Source organism: Medicago sativa, chromosome 6, assembly GCF_051527215.1.
Source record: "Medicago sativa cultivar Bolivia chromosome 6, Bolivia_mono, whole genome shotgun sequence".
Classification (NCBI taxonomy): Eukaryota; Viridiplantae; Streptophyta; class Magnoliopsida; order Fabales; family Fabaceae; genus Medicago; species Medicago sativa.
The window spans coordinates 94,974,566-94,993,865 of NC_140754.1; the positions used below are offsets into that span (position 1 = coordinate 94,974,566).

The 19,300-nt window shown below is 36.2% G+C and overlaps 1 protein-coding gene and 1 non-coding gene across 2 annotated transcripts in view; both read right to left on the minus strand.

Annotated features, from left to right (window-relative positions):
* The window catches only part of LOC146918436 (uncharacterized), a 55,004-nt gene extending 41,421 nt beyond the window's left edge, over window positions 1-13,583 (minus strand). Inside the window, exons 1-3 of the mRNA XM_085720084.1 lie at window positions 13,302-13,583; window positions 13,132-13,218; window positions 12,905-13,039 (exon numbers count right to left, since the gene is read on the minus strand). Of these exons, the coding sequence (XP_085576210.1) occupies window positions 12,905-13,039; window positions 13,132-13,218; window positions 13,302-13,424 (345 nt within the window). The 5' untranslated portion in view covers window positions 13,425-13,583. The remainder of the gene's footprint in view (window positions 1-12,904; window positions 13,040-13,131; window positions 13,219-13,301) is intronic.
* On the minus strand, window positions 3,301-3,407 carry LOC146918437 (small nucleolar RNA R71). The gene has a single exon (XR_015017013.1). It is a non-coding gene; the product is annotated as a small nucleolar RNA R71 (small nucleolar RNA).
* Window positions 13,584-19,300: the final 5,717 nt, after the last annotated feature.

Consider the following 19,300-nt stretch of genomic DNA (forward strand, 5'->3'; position numbering starts at 1 on the left):
AACTTGTTAAAATATGAGGATTATAGGTCTTGTTCAAGCCTTGCATTATTGATGAATCTTTAGGCCTATTTTGCATTGTTTTTGCTTGTTTTTTATGTTAATTTTCTTACTTTTGTTATGATAGCTTTGATATTGTCATGTCCTACTAACTCCTTTCATTTCATGTTTCATCATTTCATAAGCATCTCCATTTCATCCTATATTCATCTCTATTTCTTTCTTGCAACTTAATTTGTACCAAAATTAGAATGTAAACACTTAGGAATTCTTGTAATATTCTTCCTTGATGCACTTTAATTTTCTTGGCAAAGAGGCCATAGAATGTATCTAGGGTATGATGTAAAGGACAATGGACTCTAATGATGTACACCGACACAAGCACCGACACATGCACACACACCACCATAGCTAGAATATGCATGTTTAGATGTATGCTTAGGATTGTATGTTTAGATGAATGCCTAGGACTTATACTTAGAGAAAACCAATTTTTCAAACAAATGTGAACAACTTCACTTAAAGCTTTTCCAAATAAACCTTGGGATCCAACATCCCATTGTATTTTCTTTTCCATTTTCTTAATCAAACTTCAATGAAAATAATCAAACTTTGACCATATTTTGCAATTCACTAATTCAACCTCACTATTTCCTAATCTCATGCCCTTGAGGCCTCTTTCTATTCTTCAAACTCCATTTTCAAACTTAAAATCAATCAACAAAAACAAAAACATTTTTTGAGAGAGAACTACGGTGGATTTGATCCCTTAAACGGGTACGTAGGCAAGGAACAAAATTCCTTCAATTCAACTAAAATAAAAGTCCAAAAACATTCTTCTCCCTCCAATTCTTCATTTAGCAAACTTTAGGTGTAAATAACATTTCAAAATAGCACTTAAAAACAAAGCGCGCGCGTAGAAATTAAAGACGGTTCCTATAGGTTACTATAGTCGTTAGGGGTGCCTAACACCTTCCCGTAGCGAAAACAACTCCCGGACCTCGATTCTCAAGGGTTTTGCTTACTTTTTCCCTTCCCAAGAAAAAATAAGATATCACCGGTTTAAAAGGTTCAAACGTAATCAATGTTTGACACCCGAAAACCAAGATAAAACAATACCCTCCCCGATTTGACAGGTTTTCTCCGCTTTGACTGGGGTTGGGTATGGGTTTGGGTTTTCCCCGATTTCAAAACACGGGTATGGGACGGGTAACGGGGTTATATTTACCCACCCCGAACCCATACCCATACCCGTCCCAAATATAAAAAATTACTTTTTTTTTACCCTTTTTACATAAATACAAGCACAACTCTAGATCATTTCACTCCAGTCCAAATGACAAATGTCATTGTCAGACGACATTTTTCTGGGTTCTCTCTCAATCAGTCAACGTTGCTCACAAAGGGAACATAATGCTGTCCATTATTGCCATTGATGTTGGAAAAAGGAACCTTTTTTTATTAAAAAATGATTCACTACGGGTACTGATGAGTCATAGATAGTATAATTTATTGCCTTATTTAGTTTAGTTTTATTTTAGATTTGATTTAGTTTTATTGCATTTTATTTTATATTAGAATATTTTACTTCAAATTATGTTTTATTTTATTTTAGGAATAAATATATGGTGGAAGGTGTCTTGGAGCAAAAGAAAGAGGACTGGAACAAATACAGCGCAAGAATACGAAGATACGGGGCAAAAATATATTCCCCCAAACTCAGAAGCTTGGCACGGCCCGTGCCAATATGTGGCACGGCCGTGCCCGTCCCAGAAACCACTTTTGCTGCTTTTTCTTCAAGGCCAAGTTACCCTGTTGCGGCTTTACCGTTTTATCCTTTTAGTTGCTTAGTTTCTAAGTCAATTGTAAAGCTATAAATAGAGTAGCTCTCCACCATAAACAATCATCTTTTACTTTGTTTATTTCAATCGCTATTTTCAATAAAGTCTTTATTTCGTTTTACTTTCTTCTTTGCAATTTACTTTTATCGCATTCTCTCTTCTTCCCCCATGTCTACGATGAACATGAGTGAGTAGACTTCTTTGTCTTGGGATCGTTGGAGAAGTCTAATGACGTAATCCGGATCAAGCCAAATCTTAACCCTTAATTAATTGTTGCCCTAATTCCTAATCTAAATTCACCGTTTTAACATGAATTAATTATTATCAAACTGTGGAAGCGAACGTGGAGGGTTTGATAATGGTTAATTCATCATCACAGATATCAATTCATAAAGCGAACGCGGAGCTTTGATATCCGAACAAGTGAATTTAGACAAGGTTTGCGAAACATGAGAATAGTCTAGCAAACCTTGGGACACATAAAGTTTCGATCTTCAAGGGTCCCAAAGGCAATCACCCATGAGAATAGGTGTGGTTGTTGGAGGGATACACTCACTGACTTCGAGAGGAGCTGTGATATGCTAAAGAGAAACTTGTCCTTAGTAATTAGGATTAACGTTTAATTATAAGTTTAAGGCTTGCTTGTGAAAAGATTCGTTATTATGATAAACCAATGATCCCAAGGCTTTTTAATATTACTGTTATTTACCTTCAAAAACTGCACTCTCCAACTTCTTATTTCTTTCCCTTCTAATCAATTTCTAAAAGCTAATTGGATTGACCAACTCCCTAGCGGAACGATACTCTACTTACTACTATTACTTCGATAGGCCGTGCACTTGCGGTTTGGCCCTATCAAGTTTTTGGCGCCGTTGCCGGGGAGTTAACTAATTTAATTAGCTTTTTCTTAGTGATTAGAATTTTCTTCTTCTTTCTCTTTTCTTTTTATTTTTATTTTTAACTTTTTATTTTTCTGTCATTATTAACTTCTTGGGTTCTCATTTTTTTTATGCGAAAAACTAGAAATCGAGTTGTAATAATCAACGAGATCGAAAGGTATTTGCATAGACGAAAGAGAGACGCACAAAATAACACTGCCATGGCCAATCGCACTCTCAAAGAGTATGCAACGCCGTCTACGGCTGAGCCACAAGCTGTTATTGTGTACCCAACGGTTGAGGATGACAACTTTGAAATCAAGCCTGCCCTACTTAACTTGGTGCAGCAAAACCAATTCTCGGGATCCCCCACTGAGGATCCCAATCTTCACATCTCTGTTTTCCTACGAATTAGTGGAACCATGAAGGAGAACCAAGAGGCCGTAAGACTTCATCTCTTTCCCTTTTCCTTAAGGGATAGAGCTAGCGCTTGGTTCCATTCCCTCGAAGTCGGTTCCATTACTTCATGGGATCAGATGAGGCAAGCATTCCTTGCCCGTTTCTTTCCACCATCTAAAACCGCTAAACTTAGAGACCAAATCACGCGGTTCAACCAAAAAGATGGGGAATCTCTCTATGATGCGTGGGAGCGTTTCAAGGAAATGCTAAGACTTTGTCCCCACCATGGCCTAGAGAAGTGGCTTATAGTCCACACTTTTTATAATGGCTTGTCTTATACCACTAAGATGTCTATTGATGCAGCTGCAGGTGGAACACTTATGAACAAGAACTACACGGAGGCGTATGCCCTAATTGAAGACATGGCTCAGAATCATTACAAATGGACCGACGAGAGAGCCATCTCTAGTTCTTCACCCTCCAAAAAGGAGGCAGGTATACACGAAGTCTCTAACTATGATCACCTTGCTTCTAAAATTGATACACTAACTGAAAAACTTGAAAAATTCAATGTTAGTGCTATCAATTCTGCTTCTACTCCTTCTTGTGAAATATGTGGTATAACTGGTCATGCTGGTGTTGATTGCCAACTAGGTAGTGCTATTAACGGTGTTGAGCAAATGAACTATGCTCAATACAACCAAGGGATGAGACAAAATCAAAATTTTTATAAAAATCAAAATCCCTATGGACAAGTAGCACCACCCGGTTATGCAAACAACCAAAGATTCACTCAAAAATCCAATTTGGAAATTTTGTTGGAAAACTCTATTGCCAACCAAAACAAACAACTTCAAGAACTCAAAAACCAAACTGGATTTCTGAATGATTCTCTTTCCAAGCTCAATACCAAGGTTGATTCTATTGCTACTCACTCTAAAATGCTTGAAACACAAATCGCCCAAATAGCCCAACAAATGGCTACATCTTCCCAAACACCGGGAGTCTTTCCTGGTCAAACCGAAGCCAATCCCAAAGCCCAAGTTAATGTCATATCTTTTAGGGGTAGTAAGTTAGGCGAAACTTTTGCTAAGGTTAAAAACATTGGGAAAGAAAATGTCAAGCCCTTAGGTGATAAAGTCGCGATAGAAGAAGCTAAACCACTTGAAGAAAACAAAACTCCATCCCCCTTAAATCCTGAAAAGCTTAAACTAGAGGGTAAGTTTGAAAAATTTGTTAACATACTTAGGAAGATTTGCATTAAACTTCCCTTTGCTGAAGCTTTGTCTAGGATGCCTCTATACGCCAAGTTTTTAAAGGAAATTTTTTCAAAGAAAAGGGCTATAGAGCATAATGAGACAATAGCCTTGGCTGAGGAAACTAGTACAATCATCCAAGAAGCACCCCCTAAGCTTAGAGATCCAGGTAGCTTTGCCATACCATGTGAAATTGGGAATGAAACCATAAACAGAGCCTTATGTGACTTAGGAGCTAGTGTTAGTTTGCTGCCTTTGTCTCTTCTTAAAAGGATAGGGATAGGAGAGTTGAAACCTACCGAGATGGAATTAAAAATTGTTGATCGTTCTACCATGAAACTTGTAGGATTTGTCGAGGACATACCTGTTAAGATAGAAGGGATATACATCCCAACTGATTTTGTAGTCGTTGACATTGAAGAGGACGATGACGTCCCCATAATCCTAGGTAGACCTTTCCTTGCAACTGCAGGAGCTCTCATTGATGTTAAACTTGGTAGGATAGTCTTTCAAGTGAGTGATAAGATGGTAGGATTCGAGTTGGAAAACGTTATGAAAGGTCCCGCTCTTTACTCTTGTTGCATGCTTAACGATCATGTTGTGACAGAACGTTTTATAGCGTCATCTACACAATATGATATCTTTGATCCATTCTAAGGACTCTTTCTAACCGTCAAGCTAATGACATTAAAAGAGCGCTTCGTGGGAGGCAACCCACACATTTTACTGCTTTTGTTTTGTTTTTCTTTGTTCTAAGATGTTTTGTAGGTAATTGTCCGAGTTGATTCGAAAAGATGGAAAAATTTTGAAGCCCCAGGACCAGAAAGGTGGCACGGCCCGTGCTAGGTATGGCACGGCCGTGCCAAGTTTTTAAGAAAAAAAAGGGCCATTGAAGTCAGAATGTTGGCACGGCCCGTGCCAAGGGTGGCACGGCCGTGCCCGACCTCTTGTACCCTATATCACAAATTTTTTCTCTTCTTCTTCCTCATTCTCAAAACACAAACCTCTCTCTACCTTCAAACTTCTCTCTAAACCTCCATAACCTTCAAACCTTCATATCTCCCTCAATTCTTCACCAAACCACTCAATTCTATCACCAATCAATCACAAACTTCATCCCAAACAAAAACCACCAATCAAAAACATCCTTCATCCATTCAAACCCATAATTCACCAAAACCCTAATCTTTCAAAACCTAACCCAAACACCACAAAAACTTAACCAATCTCCATATCCAAACCAACAAACCTTCCTTAAGCATCAACCCCAACCCTAAACCAATCCTTTCCACCAAAAATCTTCCCAAACCCTAAAACTTCAAAACCAATTCCAACACGGGTCAATGGCTTCAAGAAGAAGTGGTAAAGAACCAGCAAGCTCTCAAGGAGGACCTCCCCCAAAGAAGCAAGCCCAAGTGAAAAATCATGGGATCCAGTTCAAAAACAACAAGCAACGGGACAGGTATAAAATTCTAATCTCTAAACACTTGCATCCTTCTCGTTATCCTGATCCCAATACTTTAGATGTGCTAGAACTGTTTGATGATGTCTCTAGGTTGATAGGAAAGTTAGGTTGGACTGATTTGCTGAAACCTATGAGGGGTTATGAAAACTTCACTTATGAATTTTTAAGCTCAATTGTTTTCACTAAAGATAAGTTGAATTTTGATAACCCTAACCATAGAGTTGTTTTCCGGTTAATGAATATTGATTATGACATGTCACTTCAACACTTTTGTGAAGCCTTAGGTTTTGCAAATGAAGGATATATTCACGATCATTGGGATCCTAGCCTAAAACCGGATAACTATGACCCAGCTGCCTTTTGGACACGCATCACCGGCATTTCCAACTATGTTCCTAGAGCCAACAAAGCTAGCAACATCCACAACCCCGTACTTAGGTACCTCCAAAGGGTAATGGCTTGCACTATTTGGGGTAGAACCGAGCTAGGAAACACTAGAACCGATGAATTGTTCATGCTATGGGCAATGCTCCACAACCACCCCGTCAATACTTGTTTTTATTTGATTGATTACCTAGACTTTGTCGGTACTAGACCGGCCGGTAGAGGAGACATAGTGGTAGGTGGAATCATTACATATATAGCTAGATGTTTTGGAGTGGGTGAAGATGAAGGGATCAAACCAATTGAGGGAAACAATAGGCTTAACATAGAAACCCTTATTGCTATGAATTTTATCAAACATCGTCCACCGCTCCATTACCAACTTAAGCTAAATATGCCAATCGTGTTTTTATTGCCTAACCCATCTCGGACTACCACCGAGGTGGAAGAAAATTGGTTGTATGTTAATGATGTGCAGGTTCTTGGTGAGCAAGATGATGAAGAGGGAGAAGGTGCTAACTTGCACCATGATGAAGGAGAAGGTGCTAACTTGCACCAAGAGGGGCACCATGGCCATGAATCCGGTGAGCTTAATGAGAATCAAAGATGGACATGGATTCACAATGAAATCGAGAGGATGAGCACCGAGCAACAAAGGCAAGGTGTTGAGATCTCCGGCCTTCGCAATGAAGTTCAAAGGGGCAACCGTGTCAATGATGAAAATAATGAGATGCTCCGTCGGATGATGCAACACCTCCAACTTCAAGGTCCTCCTTATGGACCTCAATAACATGTGAGCTTTCCTCTTCCTCTCTTCCCTTCTTTTCTCTCTCTACTCCTCTTCTTCTACTCCTTCTTCTCCTCTACTTCTTCTTCTTCTTCTTTTAATTTCTTTTTCTTTTGAATCATTGAGGACAATGCTTCCCCTAAGTGTGGGGGGGGGGGGGGGGGGGGGGGGCTAATAAAGTGTCTAGAGTCGTAGTGTCCAAACTCCCTTGAACTTTATTCTTTTGTTTTGTTTTTGTAGCAAGAGGCATGACGAGTAGCTTGTTTTTAATGTAAATATGGCATGAAATTTTTTTGTTTTGTCTCTTTCTCTAAAGGTTGTTTCTTGTACATAAAAGTAGTTTCTTGTGTTTCTTATGTTCTTGCTATACCCATATCTTGTTTTATTGTGAAAATTCTCCAATGAGAAAAGCACCCGGTTGCAATCCTTGAGTAAATGTATGAATAGGTATTTTAAGGAACACGTTCTATCTTTAGTGTTAACTTAGACCCTTTAAAGTCTTAAGAGTAAAAGTAGTATAAGTTTGTGTGGGAAAATTAATCAAATTGTTCTTAATTGTTATATTCTTTTTAATTTGTTAAATGTTAAATGGGGCGGGAGAATGGCACCAACATGTGGGGGAAAGGACAATCCCTAACTTCCTAATTGTGGTGGTGACTCCCTAATTGAACTTAAGTTCCAAATCCCTCAAATGAGGAAAACAAATTCATCAATGCTAGGGGGAAAGGACACCCTCTCCAAAAAGACTTCCTACGCGGAGATGATAAAATTTTGCAGCACTACTTAGGGTGATTTTGAATCTAGGAGGAAAGGACAATTACATCCAAAAAGACTTCCTATGAGGATAGATAGCCCCTAAGCATCTGCAGCCCCTTGTGCTTAATTGTTAAATTAATCTAAATTAAATTTTAACTCAAATTCCCATCACTCTTATATGAAATGAAGAAAGGACTTTTCTCGGTTACTTTAGCACTAAGGATAGAACCTATTCCTCATAATATCTGTCTTATACAGGAGCAAGAAAAGGGTTGGACTGCACACACACACTCACTTGAGACTTGATGTTGGGTAGAATAGGTTCATGAGAAGTATTTGAAATTGTAATTAGTGTACTTGGAACAAAACCTTTCTTTGAGACTTATGTTCTTAATATTGCCATAAATCAATCTTTGTTGCTGCTATGTTTGCTGCCTTTTGCTTGAGGACAAGCAAAGATTCAAGTGTGGGGGAGTTTGATGAGTCATAGATAGTATAATTTATTGCCTTATTTAGTTTAGTTTTATTTTAGATTTGATTTAGTTTTATTGCATTTTATTTTATATTAGAATATTTTACTTCAAATTATGTTTTATTTTATTTTAGGAATAAATATATGGTGGAAGGTGTCTTGGAGCAAAAGAAAGAGGACTGGAACAAATACAGCGCAAGAATACGAAGATACGGGGCAAAAATATATTCCCCCAAACTCAGAAGCTTGGCACGGCCCGTGCCAATATGTGGCACGGCCGTGCCCGTCCCAGAAACCACTTTTGCTGCTTTTTCTTCAAGGCCAAGTTACCCTGTTGCGGCTTTACCGTTTTATCCTTTTAGTTGCTTAGTTTCTAAGTCAATTGTAAAGCTATAAATAGAGTAGCTCTCCACCATAAACAATCATCTTTTACTTTGTTTATTTCAATCGCTATTTTCAATAAAGTCTTTATTTCGTTTTACTTTCTTCTTTGCAATTTACTTTTATCGCATTCTCTCTTCTTCCCCCATGTCTACGATGAACATGAGTGAGTAGACTTCTTTGTCTTGGGATCGTTGGAGAAGTCTAATGACGTAATCCGGATCAAGCCAAGTCTTAACCCTTAATTAATTGTTGCCCTAATTCCTAATCTAAATTCACCGTTTTAACATGAATTAATTATTATCAAACTGTGGAAGCGAACGCGGAGGGTTTGATAATGGTTAATTCATCATCACAGATATCAATTCATAAAGCGAACGCGGAGCTTTGATATCCGAACAAGTGAATTTAGACAAGGTTTGCGAAACATGAGAATAGTCTAGCAAACCTTGGGACACATAAAGTTTCGATCTTCAAGGGTCCCAAAGGCAATCACCCATGAGAATAGGTGTGGTTGTTGGAGGGATACACTCACTGACTTCGAGAGGAGCTGTGATATGCTAAAGAGAAACTTGTCCTTAGTAATTAGGATTAACGTTTAATTATAAGTTTAAGGCTTGCTTGTGAAAAGATTCGTTATTATGATAAACCAATGATCCCAAGGCTTTTTAATATTACTGTTATTTACCTTCAAAAACTGCACTCTCCAACTTCTTATTTCTTTCCCTTCTAATCAATTTCTAAAAGCTAATTGGATTGACCAACTCCCTAGCGGAACGATACTCTACTTACTACTATTACTTCGATAGGCCGTGCACTTGCGGTTTGGCCCTATCAGGTACGGGGATGGGATACCCGAACCCATCAGGACGGGGATGGGATTCAAGTTCTTATCCCCGTTGGGTATGGGCAGGGTAACGGGTAAGTATATGGGAATCGGGGATGGAGATGGGGATAGGGAAGGTAAAACCCGTCCCCACCCCGCCCCATTGCCATGGCTAATCTTCGGTACATGCAGAGCAGAAAGAAATTGCTAATTTTAGCAAGTGGATACTCTCAATTGGAGACGGAAACGACGCTTCAGATGAGAATGCTGAAATGAAGGTAGAAATTCCTGAAGATTTGCTCATATCAGACACAACAAATCCGTTGATGTCACTTATAGACTTTGTGTATCCCGATTTGAATGATAACCTCGGTGATCCGCTATTTTTCCAAGAAAGGGGAATACTCGCACCAACGCTTGATTCAGTTGAGCATGTTAACGAATATATGATGTCACTGATTCAAGGTGAAGATAAAGAGTATTTAAGCTATGATTCTGTTTGTCGATCGGGGGAAAATTCTGATATCTAGAGCAAGTGGTTCACAACAAAATTTCTTAATGGTATTAAGAGCTATGGAATTCCAAATCACAGGTTGAAAAATCGGAATTGGATGCCCAGTTATGCTGATGAGAAACATCGATCAGGCCAATGGATTGTGTAATTGTACGAGGCTAATAGTTACACATCTAGGGAAGAGCACGATAGCTGCTACCATAATTACAGGAAAAAGGGCAGGTACCAGGGTATTCATTCCCAGGATGAATCTTATTCCGAGTGATCCAGAACTACCCTTCAAATTTAGGCGCAGGCAATTTCCATTGACGCTTTGTTTTGCAATGACAATAAATAAAAGTCAGGGTCAATCTTTATCTCGAGTGGGAGTTTATCTTTATCGAGTGGATGAAGATAATAATGTTTGCAAGGAGACCACAAATGTTGTGTATCATGAAGTTTTTCAAAAAATATGATCATTGGTTATGTTTTAGAATTGTTGTTGCTATAATTTATAAAACTAAAGTTGTGTATTATTTGGAAGTCGTTTTTTTTTAATTTCTTTGTAAGGCGTACTGGTCATTAAGGGACATGCAATTTCTATATAAGCAGATCCTCCTGCCATTGACTTTTAATTGATGCACTTTCAGGTATAACAATACGCGGAACTTTTTTTTTTTACATCATTGTTACACTAAAATACAATATTTACATTAGACCATTGTTTTTATAAAAATAAAAACAAATAACAATCGTCGTTTCTGTAGCCCAAACTATATCTATACACACCTGTAAAAAATTTAACGTTTGCATTCACAGACTAGATGTATACATCTGACACTGACTATTATATAAAAAAATACAAATTTTTTAGTTTTTATGATTAATAAAATACATTATGTCAACAAATAATAATATACAGTACGTCGGCGTATTTTTGCAAAAATATTACATATGCTAAGTTTAACACTGAGTACATCTTATACTACAAATAATCAGTATAAGTGTAAATCCAAATACTTTTCACTACAAAAATAAAATTCCAAATACTTTAATCGTTATCTACAATGTTTAGATATTTCAAAATATATACAAAATTAAAATGATATTTTTTTTCCATGTCAAATTTAAATTATAACTACATTTATATCTTTAAGATAACATAACATAAAATCTATAAATATGATCAAAAAAGTTTTTTATTTCCCGTGCTTGGCACGGGTCACTATACTAGTTAAGTAAGATATATCTCTCGTTGTTTTTCGAACACAAAAACATACAAAGAGAGACATGTGAAGGTATAATACAAAACCTAGAATCATATAATCAATCAGGAGAATGTTAGACAATGGTTAACGAAGTATAATCCCAACATACATTATTATTGTTGAAAGGCATCGATATCACACAAGACCATATGAATACTCTAACTCAAAATACTTACATTTGATGTGTTAGAACTGCAACATCAATCACATTTCATCTATAGTCTTCAGAATGGTGATCTTATTTCCATTTCTTGACAAATTTCAATGTGTTTCGGAACTAGAAAAATAAGAATAAATTAATAGAAATATAAACTATGAAACTAAATTGTAAACTAAAATGGAAAGAAGAACTGAAATGATTTAAAATGTATATCTCCCTCCCAAATGATCCTGACCAAATGGTTTGCGTACAAAGACAAGCCAGTTGCACCATACGTGCCTCGGGGATATGACTCTAGAGCATGTTGTGGTTGTGCCTTTTCTCACCTCTTTTAGCTATGCATTTCGCCATCCACTCTTGCCTAAAAAAGGTCGTGCCGAGACTTTATTCTCCCTAACACATCAACGCGTCTTTCCATTTCAGAAACATTGAGAAAACGTGAGAAAATCCAGAAAATACATGAAAAATCAACAACTTTGCATCATTTTTCATGTTATACAAGTAATAGTAAACGTGGTTTCACTAGTTTAAGAATAAGATCACCGGGACAAATTTGGACATCCAAAAATATAAAATAACATAAAAATAATAAAAAAAAGTCACAATTTCTATCTCTATTTATTATAAACAAATGACTTCCTAAAAATCAATAGTACACGTGACATCTTCATATTGCTCATCTCATTTAATGTTCTTTCATCTTAAGCTTGGTACTCCTGCTGGTTTGGAACTTCAGCTGCCTTAGATGCAGCTTTTTCATCTATCTTCTTTTGAAGTTGAACTCTCAGTTTCTTAATTTCAACTTCATCCCTTTTAAAATCAGCTTCTTTCAGCTTTTCAATTTCATCCAGGGCAGTCAGCGCTGCATTCGCCAACTTCAACTGCTGGTTTAGAGGTTAATTAATATTAAAGAACTCCAATATAAACAAAGAAACTAAAAGTATGAAACTTAAATATAAAGAACTTGCCGCGGGTTGTAAATCAGACACAGTGTCCGCAGTTCTCAGGAGCTTTTCAATATGAGCAATAACAGTTGTAGGGTTCATTTTCTGCTGGTGGTATAGAGATAAATATCATTCAATAACTCAAAATATGGAGAAAGAAACTAAAAGCATTGCCCCAGCCCCCATAAACATTGTTAACATTTCATGAAAAAACTTGCCCTAGGTTTTGTACAGGCATCGTGAATCACACGGCAAACGCGAGGGAAGTGCTCGTAGCGCTCGAAGCTCAGGTAAAGGAATGGACCCATTTGCAGTTTTGAGTGGCATTTCAACTGCAGAGTTAAAATGAAAGAATAAAATTGTGAAAACCCAAATTTAATTTGATGATAATAATACTAAAAGGAGCAACATGTATGTATGTATGTATGTATGCATGTGTATGCTAAGCACGTCCAACACTGACACCGACACATATAATTACCTTAAATTATGCGATTTTTACAAATAGTTCAGAATAACAAGACAGGGATAGACCAAGATTCAAGAGCTTGGTTCACTATAACTTGATGATAAAACGTAACATAATATTTAACATACTTTAGCTGCCTGCTTTCGAAATTCAGTATCCATCTTTTTTATTTTCTTTTTCAGACTTTTAAGTTCTTTACGGTCATCGTCAATCTCGTCTTTAAACTCAGCCTTGGATTTCAGCGCACAATCCAGCTTCGAGATCTGGTGATTTAGAGTATAATGAATGAATAGTAAAGAAGTCAAATATGAACATAGAAACTATCAAAAACATCGTTAGAGAAAAACAAACTTGCCTCAAGATCTAAAATAGCATCCGGCTCATTCATGCGTGTACGAATTCCATCAATCACTCGATCATGCCTGGTTTCCCACATTAAGTGCTGCAGGTATAGAAAATAAATAATATTAAAGAGCTAAAAAATGGACAAAGAAACTAAAAATTGTTTGAATACAAAAATCATACCTCGTATTCTTCAGAAATGACGTTGACATAACTGCCGGACTTTGGACCAGATCTCTTTTTGCCGGTATATTGCGGTTTTTTAACGTACCAAGTAAGTTTCCTAGATCTCTTCTTCACAGTCATTTGTGGAAGATTGCAAGAGAGAGAGAGAGAGAGACTCAACTGCAGAGGAACAGATTCAAAGGCTATTAAAAAAGAAAGACGAATGAAAATCGCAAACCCTAGAGAAGAAGCGTGGATTAAGAAAATGAAAACCCTAAACCCCCAAAAAAGAGAAGATTCGAATGAATATTTCGAATGGTAGATTAAAAGGCAAAAAGAGAGACCTAATAATAATGAACTGGAATTGACAAAGAATGAAAATCAAAATACCACCATATATATACCTTCTGAGTGAATAAAGCAACTATGAACACAAAACTCGGCGAACAAGAGGTTATCAAAATTGGCGAACTCTAAAGAGACAATAAATATATACAAATTCATGGAGTAAGTAGGTTAAATATCAACCATTATTGGAGTAAGTAGGTTAAATATCAACCATTAGATTAAATAAAAGGTTCGGATTAGATTTTAACTTGAAACACTCAACTAACATTCTCTCCTAAACTCAGGTACTTTTCCTTCTTTCTCTCCCACGTACAGACTATTCCCATTCTTCTGGTTGAAGAAGTTGAACAACCTCCCTCTCTTCTCTTTCCATTCACTTCTCATTGCATAAATCTTCTCATTGCAAATATCTATCTCTAACTCTCTTCTTGCCGCTACGAATACACGGTAAAAACATTTTCTGATATTATGAAACAAATCCACCGTTTTGGAATATACGGTTAACTGTGCATGTATTCCTAGCACCGAGAAGAGAGTTAGAGAGAAAGTTACATTAGCCTCCCTTAAGTTTGTTGGAACAAAATGTGTTTAACAATGAACCTTAAAGAGTTTTGATGATAACAAGGTATTAAAAATTGTAAATTGGACTAGCTAATATTTGTTCAAGTGTACAGGACCATATTTAAAAATTTATATCATACAAAGATTCTGAATGAGCAAATAAAGAGCAAAAGAAATCAACGAAATTGAAGCTTAGATGCTCCTGAAGGCAAAGTGCTCTTGAAGACTAAAGCGCTCCTGAAGGAAAAGAGGAAAAGTGCTCCTGAAGACCAAAGCGCTACTGAAGGCAAAGTGCTCTTGAAGACTAAAGCGCTCCTGAAGGAAAAGTGCTCCTGAAGACCAAAGCGCTACTGAAGTCAAAGTGCTCCTGAAGACTAGAGGTCCTGAAGCGTCACGTCATCAGAAGCTACATCATCAGAAGCTGCCTCATCAGAAGCCATTTCACCAGAAGCTGAAGATCAACTGGATTTGCGAAATTCAAGGATTCAAGAGTTGTTTCATGGATCGAAATTCATCTAAAGACAACAGAAGACTAGTGAAACCTTGCAACGGTCATTTCAAAGGTGTTTGAAGGTATCTTCTTGCAAAAGAAACGAAAGCGTTGACATTGTACTCTGTACGAATTGTACAACCACCTTCTCCACTACTCTGTTTTGTGTCTGCGCTACAAGACAAGAAAACAGCTCCAGAATACGGTTATGCCTGCAAAGATGTTCCTTCACAATGGGAATGGATTTCAAATTGGTTCTTCATAGGACAACAACCAAATCAGGCAAAAGATCATTGGTGAAAGATCAAGCTTCAACAACGACTCTTTTGATGTGCTGGCAATTTCACAACGTCTCTTTCACACCTCTATATAAAGGAGTGAAGACTTAGAGTTTGGCATACGACTCTACTACAATTTACAAGCGCCAAAACTCTGCTGAAATTGTTCTGCATTCACTTAGAATTTCTGTTTCTCAAAGTTCTTATCTTAGAAATTCTTTAGTCTTAGAGTCTGTATCTGATTGTATTGTGAGCACCTCTGATTGTATATCAAGTGTTCAACTTCAAACATTATTCTTTGTAATCTTGTTTGTCTAGAAGTCTCTTGCAGTTGTGCTTGAGCATAGAAGTCTCTTGATTGTGTTCTTGAGCATAGGAAGACTCTTGCAAAGTGTGTTTGAGCAAAGGAAGTCTCTTGCTGTGTGCTTGAGCAATTGTAATAAGATATTACATTCAGTGTGTTCAGTTTTTAGGAGAAACGAAGAATTTTTCAAAACACAATTCAACCCCCCTTCTTGTGTTTTTCTCACCTTCAAAGTTTTCCTTTAAATATAGACAAACACCTCCCTTGCTATTAACACTTTTAAATTTTCCGTTAACTTTTTTTTAGAATATTCAATTTACTGTTAATGGGGGCAAACCTCCACTGTTGAACTTGAATTCATTCAAGAAACCAAATTCAAATTCAAATGAATATCAGATCAAACATTCAATAAAGGTATTCCAAACATTCAAGAAACTATAGGTTATGACTTTTTAATTTCACATTGATTCTAGGCAACCCATTTCATTCTTACTTTTGCTCTTATCCTTAATCTAATTATATATATTGAACTGTGATTATTGATTATATGATTCTGCTGTCTCAGATTTAATCATAAATTTAATCTGTCACCAATCCTTTATTTAAACCTTTATTTATGATTCTTTGATGCTTACTTTCTTAATTGAAATTATATTTTATTAAGTTAATCAAATCAAAATTTCATTGTCATTGTCATTAGAAATCAATTTAGCGGCATAATAGTGAAAACATGCAAACAAAAACACGTTTATAAACATCTATGAAAAAATAACAACGGAAAAAGTAACAGAGTTAATAGCAGTGGAGGTGTTTGTAGATTTGAGGAAAACTTAAGGGCGGTTAGTGCAAGTTTTAAAACTAGAGGGTGTGTTAGTGCTATGTTCATAGAGCTCAAGGGAGGTGAGTGTAATTTTCCTAAGTTAAAATTTAATCCAAACTGTTTATTTAATCTAATGGCCGATATTTAACCTCCTTATTTCTCTTTTTAAAATCACTTCTTATTTGAAACATCCCATGTATATATAAACACACATGTTGACTGTTAGCTCGGTTGCTATGAACAATGTATAGTATATGCAAGGTCCAGGTTCAAACCCCGGCCACCACAAAATAAAAACACACACTGTTGTCTCTCTAAGGTTCGCTAATTTTGATAATTTCTTGTTGGCCGATTTTCGTGTTCATAGTTGCTTTATGCACTCACTCAGAAAGTATGGATGGTATTTTGATTTGATTTTCATTCTTCTTCTTTCTTTTGTCAATTCTAGTTGATTAGTATTATGTCTCTCCTTTTGTCTTTGTATCTATGATTAATTGCTCCAAATATTCATTTGAATCTTCTTGTTTTGGGGTTTAGGGTTTTCATTTTCTTATTCAATGTTGCTCCCCTAGGGTTTTCGCAATTTTATTGTTTCATTTTTGCCTCTGCAGTTGAGTCTCTCCCCCGATCTTCCACATCTCAAAACCGCAAATGGCTCCACCCGGCTACCGCCGCTTCCCTCGTGTTTTCCGTGTGACTCACGAAGTTTCTACAGAACCCAAGGCAAGGTTTTTCATGAAATGTTAACAAAGTTTATGGGGGCTGCAGCAAATAATTTTAGTCTCTTTGTCCATATTTTGAGTTCTTTAATAATATTTATTATATCACCAACAGAAAATGAAGCCTAAAACTACTATTGCTCATATTGAAAAGCTCGTGAGAACTGCGAAGACCGTGTCTGATTTACAACCCGCGGCAAGTTTTTTCTTGAATTGTTTTATATTTAAGTTTAATACTTTTAGTTTCTTTGTTTATATTTGAGTTCTTTAATATTAATAAACCTCTAAACCAGCAGTTGAAGTTAGTGAATGCAGCACTGATTGCCATGGATGAAATTGAAAAGCAGAAAGAAGCTGATTTTAAAAAGCTTGAAGTTGAAATTGAGAAATTGAGAGTTCAACTTCAAAAGAAGATAGATGAAAAAGCTACATCTAAGGCAGCTGAAGTTCCAAACGAGCAGGAGAATGAAGCTGAAGATGAAATATGAAGAATAATTAAAAGAAATTAGTAGGATTGTGCAATATATGTATGTTTTTGTTCAGATTCTATCAATATCACTTGCATCTAGCAAGGGTTATGGATTTTTTTTTTTTTACTAGTGGCTTCTAAGGTGAAAAGACTAGTAAATATATTGATTAAGTGAGAAGAGCAATGCTATTTGTAGCGAGACAATTTGTAGCGAATTTCTCTCGAATTGACTTTCACCCGATGAAATTTTACACTGGCCGAAAAACATGAGGTAGTGGGGTATAATTATGGTTTGAATGTATCACTTAGCTTCTGATCAGTGTGTTCAGTTTTTAGGAGAAACGAAGAATTTTTCAAAACACAATTCAACCCCCCTTCTTGTGTTTTTCTCACCTTCAAAGTTTTCCTTTAAATATAGACAAACACCTCCCTTGCTATTAACACTTTTAAATTTTCCGTTAACTTTTTTTTAGAATATTCAATTTACTGTTAATGGGGGCAAACCTCCACTGTTGAACTTGAATTCATTCAAGAAACCAAATTCAAATTCAAATGAATATCAGATCAAACATTCAATAAAGGTATTCCAAACATTCAAGAAACTATAGGTTATGACTTTTTAATTTCACATTGATTCTAGGCAACCCATTTCATTCTTACTTTTGCTCTTATCCTTAATCTAATTATATATGTTGAACTGTGATTATTGATTATATGATTCTGCTGTCTCAGATTTAATCATAAATTTAATCTGTCACCAATCCTTTATTTAAACCTTTATTTATGGTTCTTTGATTGTGACGACTCAGATTTACATGAAAACATGGAATGTGATATTCCATTATTGCCTTTATACCTCTCTAGAATAGAGAACAAAAGTTTTTAAGAAATTTATTTTCGAATAGTAAAAAGTGTACACGAATGTGGATTTGGATCTATAATTTTTTTTTTGTGGTGTCCGGGGTTCGAACCCCGGACCTTGCATATTTTTATGCATTGTCTATAATTTTAACATGAGGGGAAAATATCATGATTTCACCATCCAAATTTCCGATAAAAAAATCACCATCCAAATTTATTGGTTATCTTTTTTAAGTTTAAAGTTTCCAATTAATTTTTATTATGAGATCACTAACATAATCCTTTCATGTTGAATTCAAACATGAAAGATCCAAATGCTTAAGATAGAGACAATAATTTTTGAGTGAATTTAGGTGTACTACGAAAATGGGGGTACTTGTAGTTGTGCCCTAGGATATTCTAACATGGGCTTTTGCTGCTGTCAAATAAGGCTTCAGGCTCTTGAATGACAATTGCTTTTTCGACATTCAGAAGTTTTGTATAACACAAGTAAATTACTAAAATACCTCCAACGGTAGTTAACTACCGTTGGGTTATAACTAGAAAACCAGCGGCAGTTAACTGCCGTTGGGTTTTTTGGTCTTTTACTTGTGTCCTTAGGACATTTTGAATGTCAAAAAAGCAACCTTCCTCTTGAATACCCCAACTTTTTGAAGGTTACTCTTGTCATTTTTGAAATTGCTCAAAAACTACCACATTGACGGTTAATTGTCGTTCTCGTTCGGCTTTTTCAGTGACAGCTAACTGTCATTTGACACTTTTAAGATTGGTTAAACTAACTTAAAAAAATGATTGAACCACTTGAAAAAGTGTACAACGGCAGTTAACTACCGCTGGAATAGTTTTTGAGCAATTTTAGAAGATAAAATCTGAAAGTATACTTATAGATTTATAGATGTATGTTATATTGAAGAAAATAGGCATTTAAAAGTATACTTCCGGAGTAACAATTTGAAAATTATTGGGATTCGTTAATTTACATCCATCATTTTTAGCTGTTGTAAATAAACAAATTACACCATAATGTGTATATCACAAATATTTAGTTATTATTACTAGTACTTTCCTGTCTTAAAATTAGTACTTGTTAATTCAGACCCACTGAATTGGTGTAAGTTACCAAGTCCATGTATGTTTACTAACTTGCACCCAAGTTGGTCTAAATTA